The sequence below is a fragment of the Microcaecilia unicolor genome, chromosome 2, assembly GCF_901765095.1.
Source record: "Microcaecilia unicolor chromosome 2, aMicUni1.1, whole genome shotgun sequence".
Lineage (NCBI taxonomy): Eukaryota > Metazoa > Chordata > Amphibia > Gymnophiona > Siphonopidae > Microcaecilia > Microcaecilia unicolor.
Window position 1 is genome coordinate 551,595,213 of NC_044032.1, and position 24,595 is coordinate 551,619,807.

The window sequence follows — 24,595 nt, forward strand, 5'->3', positions numbered from 1 at the left end:
TAATAGAGGGAATGGAAATAAAGGATTGTGGATCTGTACTTATTTTTTGATATTTCTTCTGCCTTCAATTCAGTCAACTGTTCTGTAGTTCTCTGTTGGTTTCAATCATATCTAACTGGTCAGGAGCAACAAATATGGGTAGGAGTCTCTACTTCATCATGGTATAAATTGAACAAGGTGTCCTGCAAGACTGCACTTTTGGCTGTTTCTATTTAACCTTTATTTACAGTCATTATGTGCCATTCTCCAATTGTATGTGGTTTATTACCATCTTTATGCAGGTGCTGTATGAGTCTTTTTCAATCCAGGAAGATATCCAGTTAGCTGTGATGGTGAACTGTTTTATGGGTGTGGCCAACTAGTTGAAGATGCATGGTCTTGCTATTAATTATACTATAACTGAGGTTTTCTTTGATACATGTGACTCTCATTTTATAGCAACTCCAACATTGCAAACTGGGCATATTTGTTTATCTGTGAAACAGGAGGCTTGCTATTTGGGCATTCTCCTTGATTTACAACTGTTTTTATGAGGGCATATTAATAAGGCTGTAAGAGAGATTACGACTATTAGTCATAGCTTGATTTTCATACAATATTTCAGGTACTGTTACTGCTTTGTTGGAACTACTGTAATGTTATATATCAAGGTCTGTCTACTCCTACATTGAAGCCACTACAAACACAAAAACAGCTTGTTGTTTATTTTTGTAGCAACCTAAGTATTCCCATGTAACCCACTGTTAGTACAACTTTTGAAAAAGTTCCTCATAAGGGACTCTTGAGAAAATTAAAGAGCCAAGGGATAGGAGGTAAGGATCTGGTGTACATTAGGAATTGGTTATTGGACAGAAAACAGAAGGAAGGGTTAAATAGTCAGTTTTCTCAATGAAGGAGAGTGGAGTGCCACAGGGATCTGTACTGGGACGGTACTATTTAATATATTTATAAATGATATGGAAATCAGAATGACGAATGAGGTGATCAAATCTGCAGATGATACAAAACTATTCAAGGTTGTTAAAATACGTGTGGACTGTGAAATATTGCAGGAAGACCTTAGGAAATTGGAAGACTGGGTGTCTAAATGGCAGATGAAATTTAATGTGGACAAATGCAAGGTGATGCACGTTGAAAAGAATAATCCGAATCACAGTTATCTGATGCTAGGGTCCACCTTGGGGGTCAGCACTCAAGAAACAGATCTGGGTGTCGTTGTAGATAATACGCTGAAATCTTCTGCTCAGTGTGTGGCGGCGGCCAAAAAAGCAAACAGGATGCTAAGAATTATTAGGAAAGGGATGGTGAACAACACAGAAACTACTATAATGCCTTTGTATTACTCCATGATGCATTCGCACCTTGAGTGTTGCGTTCAGTTCTGGTCGTCGTATCTCAAAAAAGATATAGTGGAATTAGAAAAGGTTCAAAGAAGAGCGACCAAAATGATAAAGAGGATGGAACCCCTCTCGTATCAGGAAAGGCTAAAGAGGTTAGGACTCTTCAGCTTGGAAAAGAGATGCATGAAGGGAGATATGATTGAGGTCTACAAAATCCTGAGTGGGGTAGAACAAGTAGAAGTAAATCAATTTTTTTACTCGTTCCAAAAGTACAAAGACTAGGGGATACTCAAGGAAATTACACGGAAATACTTTTAAAACAAATAGGAGGAAATATTTTTTTACTCAACAAATATTAAGCTCTGGAACTCTTTGCCGGAGGATGTGGTAACAGTGGTTAGCATATCTGGGTTTAAAAAAAGGTTTGGACAAATTCATGGAGAAAAAGTCCATAGTCTGCTATTGAGACAGGCATGGGAAGCAACTGCTTGCCCTGGGATTTGTAGTATGGAGTGTTGCCACGATTTGGGTTCCTGCCAGGTACTTGTGACTTGGCTTGGCCACTGTCTGGAAACAGGATACTGGGCTAGATGGACCACTGGTCTTACCCAGTATGGCTACTCTTATGGTCACCTACTGAGAGCCGTTTTAAGATTTAAGATGTTGATGTTTACGTTTAAAATAACTTATAACTTATCTACCTCATCCTCATCATTCTTGGTTCATGTTCCTACTTCTACTAAACGGATGAGTCAGTGTTCTCAAAACACCTATGCGCTTCCCTCTTTGACTTCAGATAGGATGCAATTTACCTTAGTTTAATTTTAGTTCTCTATTTTGTTTTAGTCTGCTTTACTATTCTGTCCTATTTTAAATGCCGGGGTTCCTTTCCTTCAATTTAATTAGTATGTAAAATGCTTTGTGTGTTCATGTGTTTAGGCAGCATATCAAGCAACTTTTCAGCAATAAACAATATAGATTCATGCCTTTTTTTTTTCTCCCTTCATTCTGGAATGCCTTGCTTCCTACCCTTCGTGCCATTATTTCCACATCCTACAAAAAAAAAAACAAAAACAGCACCTTATTTCAGGTTTACATTAAATCTTATACTGAGGGAAGGACTCTGTGGACATTTCTTCACATTAATGACTGTTATAGGTTAGAACCTCTACTTCCTCTGAAGCCCACAGATGAGGGTTGGGGGTATGATGAGGGGGATATCATCAGGAAGGAGGACTGGCCCCTTTCAGATGTGGCCTGGGAGCATCATAAGCAGTGTTATTAATACTGCCCAGGTGCTGGGGCCGATTCTGTTCAATATATTTGTGAGTGACATTGCCGAAGGGTTAGAAGGTAAAGTTTGCCTATTTGCGGATGATACTAAGATTTGCAACAGAGTGGACGCCCGGGAGGGAGTGGAAAGCATGAAAAGGGATCTGAGGAAGCTAGAAGAATGGTCTGAGGTTTGGCAATTAAGATTCAATGCGAAGAAATGCAAAGTGATGCATTTAGGGAGTAGAAACCCACGAGAGACGTATGTGTTAGGCTGGGAGAGTCTGATAGGTACTGAGGGGGAGAGAGATCTTGGGGTGATAGTATCCGAGGATCTGAAGGCGACGAAACAGTGTGACAAGGCGGTGGCCGTAGCGAGAAGGTTGCTAGGCTGTATAGAGAGAGGTGTGATCAGCAGAAGAAAGGAAGTGTTGATGCCCCTGTACAAGTCGTTGGTGAGGCCCCACCTGGAGTATTGTGTTCAGTTTTGGAGGCCGTATCTTGCGAAGGATGTTAAAAAAATGGAAGTGGTGCAAAGAAAAGCTACGAGAATGGTATGGGATTTGCGTTCCAAGACGTATGACCAAAGACTTGCTGACCTGAACATGTATACCCTGGAGGAAAGGAGGAACAGGGGTGATATGATACAGACGTTCAAATACTTGAAAGGTATTAATCCGCAAAAAAATCTTTTCCGGAGATGGGAAGGCGGTAGAACGAGAGGACATGAAATGAGATTGAAGGGGGGCAGACTCAAAAAAGATGTCAGGAAGTATTTTTTCACGGAGAGGGTGGTGGATGCTTGGAATGCCCTCCCGCGGGAGGTGGTGGAGATGAAAACGGTAACGGAATTCAAACATGCGTGGGATATGCATAAAGGAATCCTGTGCAGCAGGAATGGATCCTCAGAAGCTTAGCTGAAATTGGGTGGCGGAGCAGGTGGGGGAAGAGGGGTTGGTGGTTGGGAGGCTAGGATAGGGGAGGGCAGACTTATACGATCTGTACCAGAGCCGGTGATGGGAGACGGGACTGGTGGTTGGGAGGCGGGCAATACTGCTGGGCAGACTTATACGGTCTGTGCCCTGAAAAAGACAGGTACAAATTCAAGATAGGAGTTTATCTTGGGCAGACTAGATGGACCATGCAGGTCTTTTTCTGCCGTCATCTACTATGTTACTATGTTACATCGGCTTAGTGGACCGATGTTCCTGGACAGTATGAAAAACACTGCTTAAGAGGCTGATAGCAAACAGTATTAATCATATACTATGGGAGTAACTAACCTGCAGTACAGAGAAACTACAGGTAAGCACTTTCACTGTATATAAAAGATATGGTAAAGCTCAACTTTCACTATACCTTAAAATCTACCCTTCCCCCCAAGTGTTATATCTAGAGGCAGATATAAGTACAGACCTCAGTCTAGTGTCACTCGGCATTTATGCTCTGTTGGAGGGCATGGGGTACAATCTTATGGCATTTCTAGCCAACTGAGCAAACATGCGGAGAACTGCATAAAATACAGCGGGAACAAATCAAGGTCATAAACCATGCACTAAATGCAGATTTTGCCCGATGATGATGGAGACGAAAACCTTTAGTAATCCCATAGATAGAAGAGAATATCACTTATGATTCGACACTAACTGTGAATCTACACATGTAGTGTATATTATGGTGTGCCCTTGCTCTAAGTTATATGTGGGAAAGACCACACGTTCTCTGAAAAACAGACTCAGTGACCATAAACATAATCTAAAGTATTCTAGATTAGAAGCACCAGTGGTCACACACAGTTTGGAAAAAGCACATAAATTTGAAGATTTTAAGTGTGTGGTGATTGATCATATCCCTAAATCAGTTAGAGGATGAGACAGAAATAGATGTCTAATACAAAAAGAACAGCGATGGATCTATAGACTGAAGTCCTTAACACCTGTGGGTCTAAACAACCGAGTTGAATGGAAAGCTTTCCTATTGTCGCGGCTCTGATGTCACTCCGGTATTGGTGAGCTCTCGAGTCTTCCCGAGCCCCACTAGGGCCAGGAAATCACCGAGCACCCCGAATCTTCACCCGCGGCGACCGCCGTTCACCGAGGGTTGAGCCCTCAGCTGCGGGCGGCCAGCAGGACTGCTGGAACCGCGGGGTGACGGCTGGCCTGGCTGGATGTGGGTACAGAGTCCTTGGTGAGCGTGGCTTAGCCGGGCGGCTAGCTGGCACGAGGAACAAACACAGTCATCACTGGAAATAGCTAGCAGGACGGCTAATTGACACGAGGAACAAACACAGTCTTTACTGGAAATAGCTAGCAGGACGGCTAGCTGGCACGAGGAACAAACACAGTCTTTACTGGAAATAGCTAGCAGGATGGCTAGCTGGCACGAGGAACAAACACAGTCTTTACTGGAAATAGCTAGCAGGACGGCTAGCTGGCACGAGGAACAAACACAGTCTTTACTGGAAATAGCTAGCAGGACGGCTAGCTGGCACGAGGAACAAACACAGGCTTGGAATGTGGCTTCAAACAACAAAACGGAAGCACTGGACCCCTTCCGTGTTCCCGTTTAAATCCCCCGCTCGTCCTGGCTGGGGAACCGCTGGAACCAATCCTCTTCGCCCAGGCCGGCAACGGGGGCCCGGATTGGTCCTCCCGTCCGATGGGCGGAGTTCCTACGCGGATGCGCCAATCCGGCGCAAGTGGGCGGAGCCTCCTCGCTGGTCCCGCTGTAGCGAGGAGGACGACGACGCCGGCGCCGCCATCTTGGCCGGTGGATCTCCTTCTCCGAGGCCGGCGCTTGCTCTTCTGGATCGCCGGCCTCGGAGCAGCCTGCAGTCGCGGCGATCCCCGTGGCAGCCTTCCCCCGCTGCCCCGCATCCCACGGGCGCCCCAGCCTCTCGCTCCGGCCCGCGGACCGCCAGGTAAGGGCCCGGAACGGGACAGTATCTTCCCCGGATGACCCCTTCTCCCGGGGCCCGGGTTTGGACGGATGTCGGGCGTGGAAGGCTTTGACCAATTCTGGGGCATGAACATTAGCCACGGGTTCCCAGGAATTGTCTTCGGGGCCAAAAGATTTCCATGATAACAAATAATGCAGTCTTCCCCGCCGCCACTTTGAGTCGAGAATTTCTCCTACCTCGTACTCCGGGTCCGGGGCCACCTGGAGATCTTCTTCTTGGGCCGGGGGCGGGTGCCACCCGGACCCCCGGAACCGCTTCAATAACGAGATATGGAAGGCGTTATGCACTCGTAGGGTGCCGGGTAACCGCAACCGATACGTTACTGGCCCAATTCGTTCTTGGATTGCATATGGTCCCGCATATCGAGGTCCCAATCTTCGGGAAGAACCTCGGAATCTCAGATGTTTCGTGCTTAACCATACCTTCTGTCCTGGTTGGAGCACGGGAGCGGGCCGCCGATGGCGGTCAGCAAAGATCTTGTCCTTGGTCGCGGTCTTCTGTAATTGTTCCCTAGCCATCTTCCAGACCTTTTGTAGGTCGGCCACGACTTGGTCCCCCGCCGGGGTTATGGCGGTAGCCGGGAACGGCCCTGGAAGCCGAGGATGTCGTCCATATACCAGGAAGAACGGGGACTGCCCTGAGGACGAGTGGTCACTTTGGTTATAGGCGAACTCGGCCCAGGGAAGCAGAGAAACCCAGTTATCTTGTCGTTGGTTGACAAAAGCTCGTAAGAATCCTTTCAAGGTTTGATTAATCCTCTCCACCATGCCGTTGGTTTGAGGATGGTAAGCGGATGAAAAATGGTTCTCCACCCCCAAGGCCGTGCACAAAGTTCTCCAGAAGCGGGAGGTAAATTGGGGTCCTCGGTCACTGATGATCCGCGTGGGTAGTCCATGTAGTCGAAAAATGTGGTGAATGAAGGCTTGAGCTAGAGAGGCGGCCGACGGGAGGTTCGCGAATGGAACAAAGTGAGCCATTTTAGAGAACCGATCTATCACAACCCAGATCACGGTATGACCCTGGGAGCGAGGTAAGTCAGTGATAAAGTCCATGGATATCTCCGACCAGGGACTGGTCGGCACGGGCAGTGGCTGTAGGTCTCCCACGGGGGGTCCTCCTACTGGCTTGGTTCGGGCACATACCGGGCACGAGGTAACAAACTGGAGGATGTCTCGTCTCATCTGTGGCCATCGATAATGTCGTGTGATGAATCGGAGTGTCTTTTGGTACCCGAAGTGCCCGGCCCATCTAGACGAGTGCCCCCATTGCAGAACCTCTTTCCGATCGGCGGCCGCCACGAATTTCTGGATCGGTGCAACCTCCCCTGTGGCCGCACTGAGACAAGCGGGGTCTAACATCGGATGAGTCTCCTTAGTCTCTTCTGGTACCTCGAAGGCCCGGGAGAGCGCATCTGCCGGGGTATTCTGGGAGGCCGCCCGGAACACTAATTGAAAATGAAACCTGGCAAAGAATAATGACCACCGAGCCTGTCGGGGATTCAACCGCTGAGCCTCTTGGAGGTATAGGAGGTTCTTATGATCAGTGATGACCGTGAACCGGTGTTCCGCTCCTTCCAGCAAGTGTCTCCACTCCTGCAGTGCTAGTTTCAAAGCCAAGAGTTCTCTATCCCCTACCGTATAATTCCGCTCGGCTGGGGAGAATTTACGTGAAAAGAAGGAGCACGGTTGGCGCCGGCCTTCGGGGTTGATTTGAGAAATGACCGCCCCGGCCCCTAGGGCGGACGCGTCCACCTCTACAATGAAAGGTTTCTCAGGGTCGGGGGTCAACAGAATGGACGCGGACTCAAAAGCCTCTTTTACCCGATGAAAAGCCGCTTGCGCCTCTGGCGGCCAATCCCTGACCCTCGCGTTCTTGTGGGTGAGCGCCGTCAACGGGGTTGTCAACCGGGAGTACTGGGGAATAAATTGGCGATAGTAATTGGCGAAGCCCAGGAATCGTTGTAAGGCCTTCAGGCCCTTCGGTTGAGGCCACTCTCGAATGGCTTGGAGCTTGTCTGGCTCCATCTGTAACCCCCCTGGAAGCAGGATATGCCCTAAAAAGGGTAAGGATCGCTGATGGAAAGCGCACTTACTCAGCTTAGCAAATAGATGGGCTTGACGTAGGCGGTGCAGCACTGCACGAACATGGCCCGGATGCTCCAGGGGGTCCTTAGAGTAAACTAGGATGTCGTCCAGATATACAATCACCGTGGAGTTTAGCAAATCCTCTAGTACACAATTGATAAGGCGTTGAAACACCGCAGGGGCATTGCAGAGACCGAACGGCATCACCCGATATTCAAAATGTCCCTCGTGGGTGTTGAAAGCCGTTTTCCATTCGTCCCCGGACCGGATTCGTACTAGATTGTAGGCCCCCCGCAAATCTAACTTCGTGAAGATCTGAGCTCCTTGCAGTCTGTCCAAGAGCTCGGGAATGAGCGGCAGCGGGAACCGATCCTTCACGGTGATGGCATTTAATCCCCGATAGTCAATGCAAGGTCTCAGCGACCCATCCTTCTTGGTAACGAAAAAGAACCCTGCCCCGGCTGGGGATGTAGACGGCTGAATGAACCCTTTCCGTAGGTTCTCATGGATGTATTCTCGCATTGCCTTGAACTCTCCTCGGGACAGTTTGTACAGTCGGCCCCGTGGGGGTACCGTATCCGTCTTCAAATTGATAGCACAGTCAAAAGACCTATGCGGCGGTAGTACCTCCGCCTCCTTGGGATTAAACACATCTGCAAAGTCTCTATAATCCATAGGCAAGGAGCCCAGTTCACCCGGTCCCTCCTCGGGCAACGTATTTAAGGCCGGACAGCTGCCAGCCCGACCCTTACAACATGTCTCTTGACAGGAATTACCCCACGCTTGAATTCTTCCCCCGACCCAGTCGATAACCGGGTTGTGGTATCGTAACCATGGCAGTCCCAGAACCACAGGGTGGATGGTCCGGGATAATACTAAGAATTCGGCTTCCTCCCGATGGTTCTCCCCCACTTGCAGTCCCAACATTGGAGTAATCTCAGTGACCGACTGGGGAAGGGTAGTTCCTTGGATGGAGGTTATCCGCAGCATCGGCCTCCGGGGGAGCGTGGGCCAGCCCATTTGCTGCAGCAGTTCGAGCCCAATAAAATTGCCCCCTGACCCCGAGTCCACCAGGGCTCGGGTCTGAACCGTGGCCTCCTGCCACCGTAAGGTCACCGGTAGGATGATCAGGGTGTATGGTAGGGGAGCGGAGTGCCCCAAGAACCCTCCCCTCAGGGTGCCTTGGGGAGCGCATTTCCCGGCCGGATGGAACAAGTCCGGAGGAAATGCCCAGCCTTCCCACAATAGAAGCACAGTCCGTTTGACTGTCGTTGCTGTCTTTCGGCGGGAGTCAACCGTTGCCGGCCCATCACCATCGGCTCCTCCCCGGGCTCCGTAGTGTCCCGGTTCCCCTGGCGAGAGGACGGCCCTTTGCTCGTCCGGGAGGTCCCTCGTGCCCACTTCTGCCGCTCCGCCCGGGCTCTGGCTCGCTCCTGGAATCGGGTGTCCACCCGTATACAGAGTGATATGAGGGCATCCAATTGTCCGGGAATCTCCCGTCCCGCCAATTCATCCTTGATTCGTTCTTGTAATCCCTCCATAAAAATGGCCATCAAGGACTCCGGATTCCAACGCAGCTCCGTGGCTAAGGTACGGAACCGGATGGCATAATCGGCCACCGTACCTTCTCCCTGATGAATCCGGAGCAGTTCTGATGCCACGGAGGAAGGTCTTCCCGGAAGGTCGAACACCATCCGGAACCGGCGCTGAAATTCGTTATAATCATCCAAAATGGGGTCATGTTGTTCGTTCAGGGGGGCCACCCAGTCCTGGGCTTTTCCTTCACAAAGGCCCATAATGTAGCCCACCTTACTTTGGTCCGAAGCAAAGGCCTCCGGTTGCATCCGGAAGGCCAGGTTACACTGGTTGAGGAACCCCCGACAACCTCCCGGGGTCCCATCGTATCGTGCTGGTTCAGGGAACCGAGGTCCCACGCGGAACCCTCCCATACGGGGAGCCGCTGCGACCCCTTGGACCGCAGCGGCCTGGTTCTGTACCTGAAGCGTGGAAAGCTGAGAACATACATTCTGGAGCGCCCCAGACAGGGCATTGAGCTGTTCCTGTTGCTGCTGGAGAACCTTGGCCAGGTCCCGTAGATCAGGTTGCGTCGGCGAGCTCATGGCTTCCGTTTTCTGTCGCGGCTCTGATGTCACTCCGGTATTGGTGAGCTCTCGAGTCTTCCCGAGCCCCACTAGGGCCAGGAAATCACCGAGCACCCCGAATCTTCACCCGCGGCGACTGCCGTTCACCGAGGGTTGAGCCCTCAGCTGCGGGCGGCCAGCAGGACTGCTGGAACCGCGGGGTGACGGCTGGCCTGGCTGGATGTGGGTACAGAGTCCTTGGTGAGCGTGGCTTAGCCGGGCGGCTAGCTGAGCACGGGGAACGGACACAGTCTTTATTGGCAATAGCCAGCAGGATGGCTAGCTGGCACGAGGAACAAACACAGTCATCACTGGAAATAGCTAGCAGGACGGCTAGTTGACACGAGGAACAAACACAGTCTTTACTGGAAATAGCTAGCAGGACGGCTAGCTGGCACGAGGAACAAACACAGTCTTTACTGGAAATAGCTAGCAGGACGGCTAGCTGGCACGAGGAACAAACACAGTCTTTACTGGAAATAGCTAGCAGGACGGCTAGCTGGCACGAGGAACAAACACAGGCTTGGAATGTGGCTTCAAACAACAAAACGGAAGCACTGGACCCCTTCCGTGTTCCTGTTTAAATCCCCCGCTCGTCCTGGCTGGGGAACCGCTGGAACCAATCCTCTTCGCCCAGGCCGGCAGCGGGGGCCCGGATTGGTCCTCCCGTCCGATGGGCGGAGTTCCTACGCGGATGCGCCAATCCGGCGCAAGTGGGCGGAGCCTCCTCGCTGGTCCCGCTGTAGCGAGGAGGACGACGACGCCGGCGCCGCCATCTTGGCCGGCGGATCTCCTTCTCCGAGGCCGGCGCTTGCTCTTCTGGATCGCCGGCCTCGGAGCAGCCTGCAGTCGCGGCGATCCCCGTGGCAGCCTTCCCCCGCTGCCCCGCATCCCACGGGCGCCCCAGCCTCTCGCTCCGGCCCGCGGACCGCCAGGTAAGGGCCCGGAACGGGACACCTATAGATTGTTGTTTCAATTGTTCCGTTAAATGGCCCTGCTTGTCCATTTTAGTAGAGGAGGTCCCTTTAACATTAAGTGTTCCTTGATTGGCTAAGGAAAGCTAGAGAGATCTTTAAATTCCTACCGCCATTTTGAAAAGTTTTTCTAACAGGAAAACATACGGTACTTGAAGGTAGGCATTACAAAAGCATGATTCATTGTTCCCAGAATTTTCTACTCTCGCATGAAACTATGTATTTATTTCTACAGTTTGCTGTGAGAAGACATGGGGTCCAGCTCCTTATGAAGCATTGAGCGAAACAGGAGCTCACTGTTGGGAGTGGGCATACCCAGTAGTCTTAGCACAGATCACAGCTAAGTACTAGTTTCTTAAAACTTTACAAAATGGCATAAAGTTTGTTTAAGATTCTAACATAGTTACTAGAATTTGAGGTTTTTCTGACTGATGATGATACTCACTAGCGTATTTACCTTATGAACGTTGGTTCAAAGTATACGCGGAGCAAGACGGTCGGCTGTACTAACGAGATTAATATCAGCTGGAACCAAGTGTCTGAAGTCTTTTCCTCTTAATCTACAATAGCATTTAGCAGAGAGTTTCACTTGCCTATGGTGGATTTTAGATATTTTACTAACAGTGGCAAGCACCAGGTACATTGTTAAGTATAAAATACAGTGGGCCATAAAATAATCATGGGATAGCAAATGGGAAGGAAATAAGTCTTAAGAATGTTTTAATTATCATTTACATTGTCTATTGCCTATTGTAATCTCTTTGGTACTACTGTTATTTCATTTATGGTTTTTTTTTTATTTTTTACACAATTTATGATGTACTTTGAAATTGGACGACTCAAAATTGTTGTGCTCATTGCCCCAGGTACAAAATAAGTACCTGTATAAAATATATAAACCACTTTGAGTGTAACCACAGAAATGCGCTATTATTAAATCTCATCCTCTTTCCCTTTCCTCTGCAGAAAGCTAGATGGGGTAAGAATTTTAAATTACATTAAATAAAGTTAAAAACTAAACTATAATAATTCCATAACCCTGAAGTTCTAGCTGAACAGTTTTAAGTGGAGGTACTTTGAGGCCTGAGAAGGGCCAGCTGAAGGATTAGCAGTATAAAAACAACATAAATGATCAAAGCCATGGTTTATAACATCAGGTAAACAACATTACTTTTTTTTTTTTTTTTTAATTTTAAACCAGACGTTTATTAATGAATCCAGTAAACATACATTGTGGAAAACAATATGACAGAACATTATCAAACATTTTAGATTCATCTGCAGTAAAGGTCCTACAAAAGCAGGAACCCCTGTTATCAACCAAATATAGTCCGGTCATTTTTAAACATTAGAAGTACATTGAAAATAAGTATTAAGTAAAGCATAAACTAAACAACTTAAACCCACTCCCCCCGCCCCCACAAGGTTCATATACATTTAAATCAATATATGCCCCGACATATCCAGAGACTATTCTTTAGACACAAAAGGGGTCCATATCTTCGTCCACTTTGGCATTGTTTTTTTCTCCTGTGCCAATAGTCGTTCCTGTTCCGCTATATACTCCATCAGATATATCCATTTCGCTATTAAAGGGGTATGACACTGCTTCCAGGATCTGGCAATGATCACACGACCTGCACAAAAACAAGCCCGCGCCAATGCCTTCCCTTCTGCAGGTATCCCTGGAATAGGTCGATTAAACAAAAATATTGCCGGGTCCCAAGGAATACTAGATCTAACCCACATTTGGAGCCTGTTCTGGATCGCTTTCCAGAACGCCTTAACCTTCTTGCATGTCCACCAAATATGGCCTAAGGTGCCCAATTGACCACAATTTCTCCAACACAAAGGTTGGACCTTTGGGAACATTCGGTTCAGTCGTACTGGTGTTAGATACCAGCGGTACAATACTTTAACACTGTTTTCTTGAATGTTAACTGCAGGAGAGACACAAGCCGAAGCACGCTCCATACGCTCCCATTCCCCTTCTTCATATGAGGTACCTAATTCTTTTTCCCAACTTATGCGGTGCCTACTTGTTGTCGGTAGTGAATCTCTCAGATGTTTATATAACAAGGATATCAGGCCCTTAGAACCCAGATCTCTTACACACATTTCCTCTAAAAATGTCACTTCTCTAAACAATTTATCCCTGACCCCCCGGGTGCCAAGAAAGTGGATAAGTTGACAATAAGCATAATTATCCTTAGAAGGCAAGTGATATGTTTCTGCCAATTCTCCAAAAGCTATGAAGCTTCCTTTTTCCACCAATTGTCCCCATAAGTCTAAACCTAGTCGCTTCCACCTCGTAAAAGCAGAAGGGGTACACCCTTGAACAAATGCCATATTATATGCTATGGGAGACAACCTAGAGTTATGAAAATCCTTTACTCGTTCCAACTTATCCCAGCACATTAATGTAAACTGAATGATAGGGCACAAATTTGGACCCAGGCGTCTATGCCTGGGCGGCAGCCATAGCAGATGGCCCAATTTCAGCAGACTATGGATCATATACTGTTCCAGTTGTACCCACAATTTATGTATCGGCTCCTGAAACCACTCTACTGCTGCCTTAGCTTGGGCTGCTCTATGATATAGTATCAAGTTAGGGACTCCCAACCCACCTCTAGTTTTACGAGCCTTGTACAGCACGGAGGAATGAATTCGGGGGTGACCTCCATGCCAAATAAATTTCTGTATCTGGTTTTGCATTGACTGGAGCACTTGTTCTGCTAGTGGCAATGGTATAGCTTGAAAAAGGTAGAGCAGTCTAGGCAAAACATTCATTTTCACAGTGGCAATCCTGCCAAACCATGATAAGCTTAAGGAATCCCACCTAGTTAAATCGTTTTGAATCGTTTTCAACAAAGGAGTATAATTGGCATTATTTATTTCTTCAGGGGCACTGGTAATGAAAACTCCCAAGTATCTTATACCCTTAGTCGTCCATTTCAGTGGATAGAGATGTCGACAGGTGCAATAATCCATTTCTGTCATACCCAGGGCTACTGCTTCGGTCTTAGTCATATTAATTTTAAAACCTGAGACCTGACCATATCTCTCCATCTCCTGGAACACTTTCGGTAATGATTCCAGAGGTGACGACAAAGTCAATAGGACATCGTCAGCAAAGAGAGCAATTTTAGATTCCCATCCTCCTGCCTTCACCCCCCGAATCCCAGGATCAGTCCTAATACTGTGGGCCAGTGGCTCCATCACAAGAGCAAACAATAAGGGTGAGAGTGGGCATCCCTGACGAGTACCCCTTTGTAGCTCAAAGAAAGGAGATACCTGACCGTTGACCCTGACACATGCTTTTGGGTTTGTATATAATTCCCTAATCCAATTACTAAAATAGGGTCCAAAACCATATCGCTCCAATATGCCATGTAAGAAGGCCCAGTGAACCCTATCAAATGCCTTTTCTGCATCAACACTGAGCAAACAATAGGGTATTTTACGTTGTTTTGCTATGTACATGATATCTAATGTACGCCTGATATTGTCAGAAGCCTGTCTGTTAGGGACAAACCCCACCTGGTCGGGGTGAACCAAAGCTGGCAAAACAGAGTTCATTCTGGTAGCCAACACTTTGGCCAGGATACGGACATCTACATTCAATATCGATATAGGACGATATGAGGCACAGTCTAGAGCATCTTTTTGGGGTTTAGGTATGACTGCAATCCATGCATCTTTCATTGTATGCGGAAGATCTCCACCAGAGCGTACATGGTTAAAAACCTCTGTCAGAAGAGGCGCCAGCTGGGGCGCAAAGGTCCTGTAAAATTCGCTAGTGTATCCATCCAGTCCAGGTGACTTGCCATTTTTCAGTGTTTTAATTGCTACTAAAACCTCCTGCACCACAACCGGAGCCTCCAACTTTGCCTTTTGCTCTGGGACTAGAGATGGTAGATCCAACGCATCAAGGTATGAATGGACAGCCTCATCTTTTATTGATGGGTCCCGGGAGTATAGTTCTGCATAAAAATTACAAAATCTGTCCCTGATCTCTTGGGATGTTTTAAGAATATCTCCCCCTTTCCCTTTAACTCGAAAAACATTACGTTCAGTTTGTAATTTACGCAATTTTATTGCCAATTGTCTACTAATCTTATTGCGCTCCACATATCCACCCAGCCGTAACTTCTCATTAAGAAATACCAGGTCTCTGGACAATAGTGCCTCCAAATGCAGGCGCGCTGTTTGCAATGACTTATAAACTCTAGTAGACCCCGTTCGTTTATGCTTAAGTTCCAGATCTTTGATCTGTCCCCTCCAGTAAAGCATATCAGCTTCTTTTTTTCTTTTAAGTTTCCCTGCCACTTTCATGAAGTGGCCTCGGGTCACCGCTTTAAGGGCGTCCCATACCACTGATAAGGATGGTCCCGAGTTCATATTAAAATGTAGGTATTCCTTAAGTACAGCAACATATTCTTTACAAATAGTTTCCTGACCCAACATGGTATTATTAAACATCCAACAAGAGCCACGGTTCACATTTCCTAAGCATGCTACTGATACCACACATGGTGCATGATCTGATATCGTAATATTTCCAATGTAAGCAGTATTATTCTGGCCTCCCAAGGATTTATCCAGAAAGAGATAGTCAATTCTGGAGTAAGTAGCATGTACTGAGGAATAAAAAGAATAGTCTCTGTCCAAAGGGTGAAGATCTCGCCAGGTATCATATAGGCCCAAATCTTGTAGAAAGTTGTTCAAGTGTTTAGCATTAATCTTATCACTCTTCGACACAGGACCCGACTTATCTACAGCCGGATTCAGGGTTGCATTAAAGTCTCCACCCAGGATAAGTTGTCCCTCCACAAAAGATTGAGTTTGTCTTTTAAGCAAACTGTAGAAGGTGGATTGTCCCGTATTAGGGCCATACACACAGCCCCAAGTTACTGTTTGATTTTCAAGAATCCCTCGGACTAGGACAAATCTGCCCTGGGAATCTCTTTTCACATGCTGAATCTGTACAGGAAGGTCTTTCCGAAAGAGAAGTGCAACACCTCTTTGCTTTTTATTGGAAATGTCAGATGCAAAAAAAATCTTAGGGTATAAGGCATGGTGAAATAGATGTTCATGAGCACGTTTTAGGTGGGTCTCTTGCAACATTATCACCTGCGGCTGTAGGCGGATTAACTCCTGCCAGATCGTTTGTCTCTTTCTTGGTGCGTTAAGACCTTTCACATTAAGCGTGATTATCTTTAAGTTAAGTCCCATCCTGCCAAATACCTGACATTAATCTGATATATTGAACCCTGTAGGAAAACAGTTTAACCCTCCCTGTTCCTCCCCAACACCCCTCAACACAACAAAACTTCCCCTGAGTGAGCACGGCAGGGGGAAAGAACCCCCTGGCATTCTCACACTTCACAGGCAAGGCCAGCATACCCCTCCCCCACACTGCCCAGAACCAGAAGCCCCACCGGAACCCTGGCTATGACTCATCGAGCACCCTATGTTCGAACTACATCTTACATGTGTCATATTCAAAAAGAAGACTCCTCCTTCTCTTCATAAAAAGAGAATGGTAAGAGAAAATAGAGGAAAAAAAGAACAGGTGTTACCAGTTCATGTTGGTAAATGGGTCTCTGTCAGTTTTTGTTTCTTAGCCTTGTTGAAGACCTGTTGCCACTGACGTATTTTCTCTCTGTTGTTCGCCGTTACTGCAGAAGTCACGGATTCTGGGCCCATAAGGCCAGCTTGTTGCAATACCAGTTTCGCACTGGCAGCCGTGCAAATTCTATGCTGTTTACCCTCCACTTCGAAACAAATTGCAAATGGGAATGCCCAACGATATTTAATATGGTGTTGATTCAAAACATCCAGTATAGGTTTCATGCTCCTTCTCTGCTGCAATGTAAAAGCAGAAAGATCCTGGTATACTCCAATCGAGGCCTCGTTGAATTTAAGATCAGCTTTCTGCCTAGCCAAGGTAAGCAGTTGTTCTTTATCAGTGTATTTCCAGAAGCGTACCACTATGTCTCTTGGCTTATTGTTCAGAGGCTTTCCCAGGGCACGATGGGCTCTCTCGATTTCAGGCACCTCATTACCAGGGGCAGCTGTTAGAATCTGCGTGCATAGCTCCTGTACTATACGAGTCACGTCCTCCTGATTACCCGCTTCCGGTACCCCTCGAAATCTCAAGTTAGTACGGCGAGCTCTGTTTTCGATATCATCCATTTTGTACTGCATGTCCTCTATTTGATTAGTAAGTTCATCCTCTCTCTGACGTATCTGAAGTACGTTTTCCACCTGTTCCTCGACCCTCATTTCAAGATCGTCAATACGGGACCCAACTTCTTTGATCTCCCCTCTTAGATTATCAATACGTTCCACGATATCTGTTTTCATAAGCGCCAAATCTTTGCGGAGATCACGAAACAGCCGTGTGAAGTGCGGACCTCTGCTGGTATTTGCATCCTCATCTGATCTCACTGACTCGGAGTCAGACGGCTCCTCGTTCTGAGAGGAAACATGGCGTCCGTCCATCTTGGAGACTCGCACGCTGCTCCGCGCTCCACTTTTAAGCGCTACAGCTTTTGATTTTTGGGACATCTCGCCTCAAGATATAACTCCAGTCTCCTCCGATATAGGAACAGGCAAAAATAGCGATGGTTGTGTGCTCAAATTAGCTTAAATCATAGGGTTATTCCGGAGCTCCGATTCTAGACCGCCATCTAAGGATGGTGACGTCACCGGAAGTCACAACATTACTTTTTTAAATTATTGAACAAATATTGTGAACACACAGTCATGTATTATGGAGTGCTGAAGCCCACAGGAACAACATACAAGGTACTAACCACCATCAACCTAGAGAGAAACCTGAGGGTGATCATATGCAAGTACTTCAAAATTACTAAATAAAGAATAAATGGAATGCCAGCATGCACCAGTAGAGGCTGTGCTCAGGAAGTAATCTCTTCCTTCAAATCATTGGTGATAATTTCTCTAGAATGCTATGTTCAGTTCCAGAACTCACATTTTAAGAAAGACAGTAAAAGCAGCTTTAAGCAGGGCAAGTCCTATCAGTTGGGGAACTAGATATTTGCAAGGGCAGCAGTGCAGTGCCAGCACAGCCAGAAGTAAAGTAAAAGAACAGCAGAAGGCTTTTGAGCATCCACACAATAAAGGCTTGCTGCATCCTACCCCTCTCTAACAGGAAATTTGTGTTCGAGGGGTGGGACACAGCAAGCTATACATGCACATAGTGCTCAAAGGTCTATCACTGCACCACTATTGCATGAAGGATCAGCTCAGTTGATTCAAGTACAGGTTACACCGCGGCTATGGTGGCAGGGGGAATGGAGGGTTCAGGCACCTAGGGGGGGGGGGGGGGAGGTGGTGGAAGAGAAGGGAAGGAAAGATGTTGGAGACCTAGGAGCTAGGGAAGGGAAAAGAAGATGCCACAGACCTAGGGAAGGGGAAATGCTGAGCCTCCGGGGTAAGGGGAGTTTGGCAGGTAAAATGAGATGCTGGACCCCTGGTGGAAGGAGGGGGTATGGAAGGGGAAGGGAAATACTGGACCCCTGGGGTCTAGGGAATAGGAGATGCTGGATGCATCAGAGGAATAGAACCTAGGGTGATTTAAGACCTTGAGCCATCTCAGGAGGAAAGTACGTCCTTCAGACATCCATGGGAGGAGGAGGAGGAAGTAGGGCCTTGAGCCACCCAGGTTGGGGGAGGGGGTTGTCACAGCTGAAGATTCACCTAGGGCATCAGACATCCTTGGACTGGTCCTTAGTGTAGCAGATGAAGACTCACCTGGCCATCAGATGCCTTTGGAGTGACCCTTAGAGCAGTTTGTACTCATAAGCCCTCTGAGTTAAGATCTGAAGTTCTAGCACACAGAGGCATACATACTGTGGACAATGGGACTATCAGATTCAAATTCCTCAAAAATTATAGATCATACAAAAGAAACAAACATTATTCAGTTGACAAGAAGTGATAGAACTCATAATATAAAACTGAAAGAGAAAAACAATATTTCTTCCCAAAAAGATTACAGGTGTATGGAATAGAACTAAAAATTGAATGGCTTAAAAAAAATAGAACAGCCATAGATGATCTTTAGTACTGGAGAAGTGAAAATAAAACTAAAGACCATGCAGAATCTGATACTGCATTAGGAAGGGAAAAGGGGCAGAGTATAAATGACATTATCTGCTGTTATTTTCTGTGTTTCTAAAGGCTACCACACTCCTCTACTTAAGATTCTCAAAGAAACAGTGATGGACAAATAAATTGGAATCATTACCTAAACTCTACTATTAAACTAATAAACTATGGGTAGCATGAGGTCTGCATCCCTATCAGGCATATTTTCGAAAGAGAAGGGCGCCCATCTTTCGAAACAAATCAGGAGATGGGCGTCCTTCTCCCAGGGTAGTCCAAATTGGCATAACCGAAAGCCGATTTTGGGTGTCCTCAACTGCTTTCTGTTGCAGGGACAACCAAAGTTCACGGGGGTGTGTCGGAAGCATAGCAAAGGCGGGACTGGGGCGTGCCTAACACATGGGCGTCCTCGACCGATAATGGAAAAAAGAAGGGCGTCCCTGATGAGCACTTGGGCGACTTTACTTGGTCCATTTTTTCTTGAGACCAAGCCTCAAAAAGCTGCCCGAACTGACCAGATGACCACCAGAGGGAATCGGGGATGACCTCCCCTTACTCCCCCAGTGGTCACTAACCTCCTTCCACCCTAAAAAAATAAAGCTTTTTAAATATTTTTTGCCAGCCTCAAATGTCATACCCAGCTCCCTGACAGCAGTATGCAGGTCCCTGGAGCAGTTTTAGTGGGTGCAGTGCACTTCAGGCAGGCGGACCCAGCCCCCCCCCCCCCACCTGTTACACTTGTGGTGGTAAATGTGAGCCCTTCAAAACCCACCAGAAATCCACTGTATCCACATGTAGGTGTCCCCCATCACCCATAAGGACTATGGTAGTGTTGTACAGTTGTAGGTTTTGGGGGGGGGGGGGGTTCGGGGGCTCAGCACCCAAGGTAAGGAACCTATGCACCTGGAAGCAATTTCTGAAGTCCACTGCAGTGCTCCCTAGGGTGCTCTGTTGGTGTCCTGGCATGTCTGGACCAGTGCACTACGAATGCTGGCTCCTCCCATGACCAAATGGCTTGGATTTGGTCATTTCTGAGATGGGCGTCCTCGGTTTCCATTATCGCCGAAAATCGGGGACAACCATCTCTAAGGTTGACCTAAATTTCGCGATTTGGGCGTCCGCAACCGTATTATCGAAACAAAAGATGGACGCCCATCTTGTTTCGATAATACGGGTTTCCCCGCCCCTTCGCTGGGACGTCCTGCAAGGATGTCCTCAGGAAAACTTGGGCGCCCCTTTCGATTATGCCCCTCCACGTGACCCCGAATGTTTTGCAGCTAGTGACTCATGCATTTGTCGTCTTACATTTGAATTACTGTACAGTCTTGCTGATTTAACCCAGTAAACTTGTTAAAAAGCTCCACATAGTACAGACCACAGCAGCAAAGGGTGATCTTGGTTAAATCAAGCAGAGAGATGGCTGCTCCCATGTTGTATACTTTACACTTGTTTCCTTTGGAGGCCAGGGGCATGTTCAAAGTGCTGGTACTAACGTCACAGGTTCTGCAGGAAGGGTGGCCACCATACCTAGCAAATAAGTTGCAAAGCTATAGTCTAATTCTCCAGTTGAGATCAGCCAAGGATTGTTTGTTAGTGATTCCTACTGTTAAAGAACTACAGGGGGTACACCTTGGAGGATATATATGTTCGCAGTTACACCTAGGGAGGCAAGACTGGAATAGAACCAAGACACCTTTTGTAAATTAATAAAAACCCTTTTGTAAATTAATAAAAACCTGGCTCTTCCCTATGTTGTGACATATGTGGAATTGTGAACAGGTCAGGTTAGGAATTTTTTATATGGCTTTGGGTAGTTGGTTAAAGAAGGTGGTTTAATATGGTTTGTGATTTTATGATATATAAATGTTTGGAACCTGCACTGAATGGACTGACTTCCTTAAATGTAGTATATAAGTGTTCTGAATAAATAAACGGGAGATTTTCCCACAGGAAAAGTTTATTGGCTCAAGACAGAGGACTGCAATAAGATAATCACTGAAAACTGGGTTATAAATGGCAACCATAAGCACATTGACCATTTTGAAACCCTCATGCCTATGTTTTCCAGGTATATCCCATAAACTTTAAACCAGCACAATATTCAAGGTAAGAGATCTCCATGGTGCTGGCCAGCCATAAGACTTCTAAAGGGAAATTTTGTAGGGAGGTTCTCTTTAAAAGTCTCTGCCATATGCCTGTGGGTTAAGCTCATGACATGATCCCAGTGCAGCTGAAAAATATCCTCGAAAAGCAAACTGAACAATGTGTTTGGAGGATTTATTTAAATTATTTTTACAAACTGATGGCATTGGCTATTACAAACATAAAAAATGTGCCTATTTAAAAAGTGTAACTCTATAAAATAAACTCATTTGAAAGGAAAAGGAAGGAGACCAAGATATAACATAAAAAGGTAAAGCAAAAGAGATGAAAAACAGCATATTTAAAGATACCAATTATATTACTTTAAGACTAACATAAAATAATTACCTCTGATATGTCAAAATGAAAATCTAAGGTTTTTCCAGGTAGCTCCTTGGAAGCACAGTTAAAGATTTTTGTGAATGGAATTTCAGGAGAACTTAAATCTCCTCCATATGACTTTGGTACATCATTTGGTACAACAAGACTTGCTGATCGAGATACCACGAGTTTCAGAATGTTCAGGGCTTCCTTCCAGTATGGATTCTAATGGGAAACAACATTAAAATGAAGTATGACATTTTCGGAACCCCAAAGTGCCACTTCTTAATTCACTGATTTTTCAACTAATAATTTCTCGAACTAATGATCAACTTACATATTTATTTCAAATAAATATCACGTTGTCCTAGGTCACACATCCAAAATAATCAGCACATTTTTACAAATCTTAGTTGGCTGTTCATAGTAACTACATTTTGTTTTTCATGTTTATCTCATATCTACAGCCAGGTCTTTGGTGAATAAATAACACATACTACAAAATGTTTCAATCAGTAAGAGTTAATAAACACTGAAAATACCATGCAAAGCACTTCTGAAGGGACAAATTATGATCACACTCAAATCATGAAGTTTTCCCTTGAACTTATAGTCTAGGAGCTCTAAGACACTACCCTCTCAAAAGGAGCTACTTGGCCTCTTGGCCACATGTCAGTATGATCCACTACCCCAATTAGCCCAAAATAGGCCATTCCAGACTGACTAGGATATCTTTCCCCATTTCAGAGCCTGCATTCCTCCTGAGCTCCTAGCGCTCTGCATTGATTCGTGTGTTCCTGTTGCCTTGTTTCCATGATCTTACTTATATTCTTACTTCCTTGGACTGACTACTCTAAGGTATAGTGGGGATACCGTGTAGGGGCAAAATGATTGTCAGGCCATGGCCTGATCCAGTTCCATGGCCCAGGGTTTGTAGTACACCTATGCCAGAATTGAGCATCTGGAATCCCATTCATAGTGGCTGCCAATGTTCCAGCCAGGAATCTGCGACACCCTGATAACAATTTTTTTGAGCTAAGTACCTGACCTGGACATTGCTATCTTCATCTAAAGAATACTTATAATCTAAAAAATGTAACATTGAGCTAATAATAGAGCACAATATCCAAATACTAGCTGCTACCCAATGAAACATTCTCAGGAGACTCCATAGCCACATGGCTGCAAGTGTAGGTGGGAGCTTGTCTTTACCACCTGGCTTAGTACTTGTTAGCTGGGCAGCTTATGGTTATATTGGGATGCTTCTTGGCAGGTTGCACATGCTTATCCTGATGGTCATAGACAAAGCTCACTTGTCACTGTATCATATACAAATTGTAATTATTTTAGTAGTATATTATGACCATAAAATCACTTATGAAGATTCTTATTGTTTCAAAAATTTATATACTGAATGATCTGACATTCTCAGCGGTTTACAACAAAAACATACATAATAATAATAATGAAATACATTAAAGAACAATCATTATCTCAGTGATTAGGGTGAGAAAACAGACTCACATGCCATAAACTCAATTTTAAAAAAAGCATACTGGAAAAGGTAAGTTTTCAGGGCCTTTAAAATTTTTTCCAGATTTTTAGTTCTCTCAATGTGAAGGATAACTTGCTCCATAATTGAGGTCCTGCCCCATAAAAAATCATGGATCTACAATCTTCCATGTTTGTGTGTCAGTGCACATGTGTTTTATATGCATGTCCATGCTTGCATCTATATGCATAAATGCTTTACGTGTGTGTGTCAGTGCATGAGTGGTTGTTATTGTGTATTTATATCTGTTGGTTTTCTGGGTGTCTGTGATTGAGACAGGATAGTTTCAAAGGTGCTACTGTGAATTTTGTCTCTATGCCGAAGCTGTGGGAACTGCTTTTCCCATGGGGGGGGGGGGGGGGAGGGTAGCTTCATTTCTTTTCCATCTCCCATCACAGGCAGAAACTTCATTTCTATACTACAGGGCTCTCCACTGGTCTGAGTGGTGTGCGGCAATTACAGGGGGTAAGTTTTGGGGAGTATGGGCAGTTTGTGAGATAGTGGAGTAGCTGAGGGGTAGATTTTGAGAGGTGGGGCAGTTTAAAGAGTAGTTTTTAGAGGGTGGGTAGTTGTGGGGGATGGGCATTTTGTGAGGTAGTGTGGCAATTGCAAGGGGTAGTTCTTAAAGGGGCACTTACAGGTGATTTTTTTTTGGAGTGGAAGTTCTGAGGATATTTTTTGAGGGTGGAGCAGTTTGCAGGGTTGTGGAACTGAGGGGACAGGTTTTGGGAGTGGAGCAGCTTGTGAGATGGTGTGCAACCACAGGGGATAGATTTTTTTTTTTTTTTTTTTGGGGGGTGGTTGAGGGTGGTGGAGCAGTTGCAGAGGTAGTTTTTGGGAGTGGAGGCAGTTGCAGAGGTAGTTTTTGGGAGTGGAGGCAGTTTGCTAGTGGTTGGGCAGTTGTGGGGCAATTTGTGGGATAGTGGAACAGTTACAGAGGGTACTTTTTGATTGTGGGACAGTTTGGGTGGGGAGCTGGGTAAGCACAAAACAGGGACAGGTAGATTAAAAGGAGGAACATAAGAACATAAGAGTAGCCATACTGAATCAGACCAATGGTCCGTCTAGCCCAGTATCCTCTTTTCCAAACACTGGCCAAGCCAGGTCGCAAGTACCTGGCAGAAACCCAAATCGTGGCAACACTCCATACTATGAATCATAGGGCAAGCAGTTGCTTCCCATGTCTGTCTCAATAGCAGACTATGGACCTTTCTCCAAGAATTTGTCTAAACCTTTTTTAAACCTATATATGCTAACCACTGTTACCACATCCTCCGGCAGAGTTCCAGAGCTTAACTATTCGCTGAGTGAAAAAACATTTCCTCCTATTTGTTTTACAAGTATTTTCATGTAACTTCCTCGAGTGTCCCCTAGTCTTTGTACTTTTGGAACAAGTAAAAAAATGATTTACTTCTACTCGTTCTACACTACTCAGGATTTAGTAGATCTCAATCACACCTCCCCTCATCTGTCTCTTTCCAAGCTGAAGAGCCCTAACCTCTTTAGCCTTTCCTGATACGAGAGGAGTTCCATCCCCTTTATCATTTTGGTCGCTCTTCTTTGAACCTTTTCTAATTCCACTATATCTTTTTTGAGATACGGCAACCAGAACTGAACACAATAATCAAGGTGCAGACGCAGCATGGAGTGGGTGGGCACAAAATTTTCTCT

The 24,595-nt window shown here is 46.1% G+C and overlaps 1 protein-coding gene across 1 annotated transcript in view; it reads right to left on the reverse strand.

The window, feature by feature from the left end:
* The window catches only part of FRYL (FRY like transcription coactivator), a 655,466-nt gene that overhangs the window by 123,542 nt on the left and 507,329 nt on the right, over positions 1-24,595 (reverse strand). The window contains 1 exon segment of the mRNA XM_030191364.1: positions 21,400-21,597. Within this exon segment, the coding sequence (XP_030047224.1) occupies positions 21,400-21,597 (198 nt within the window).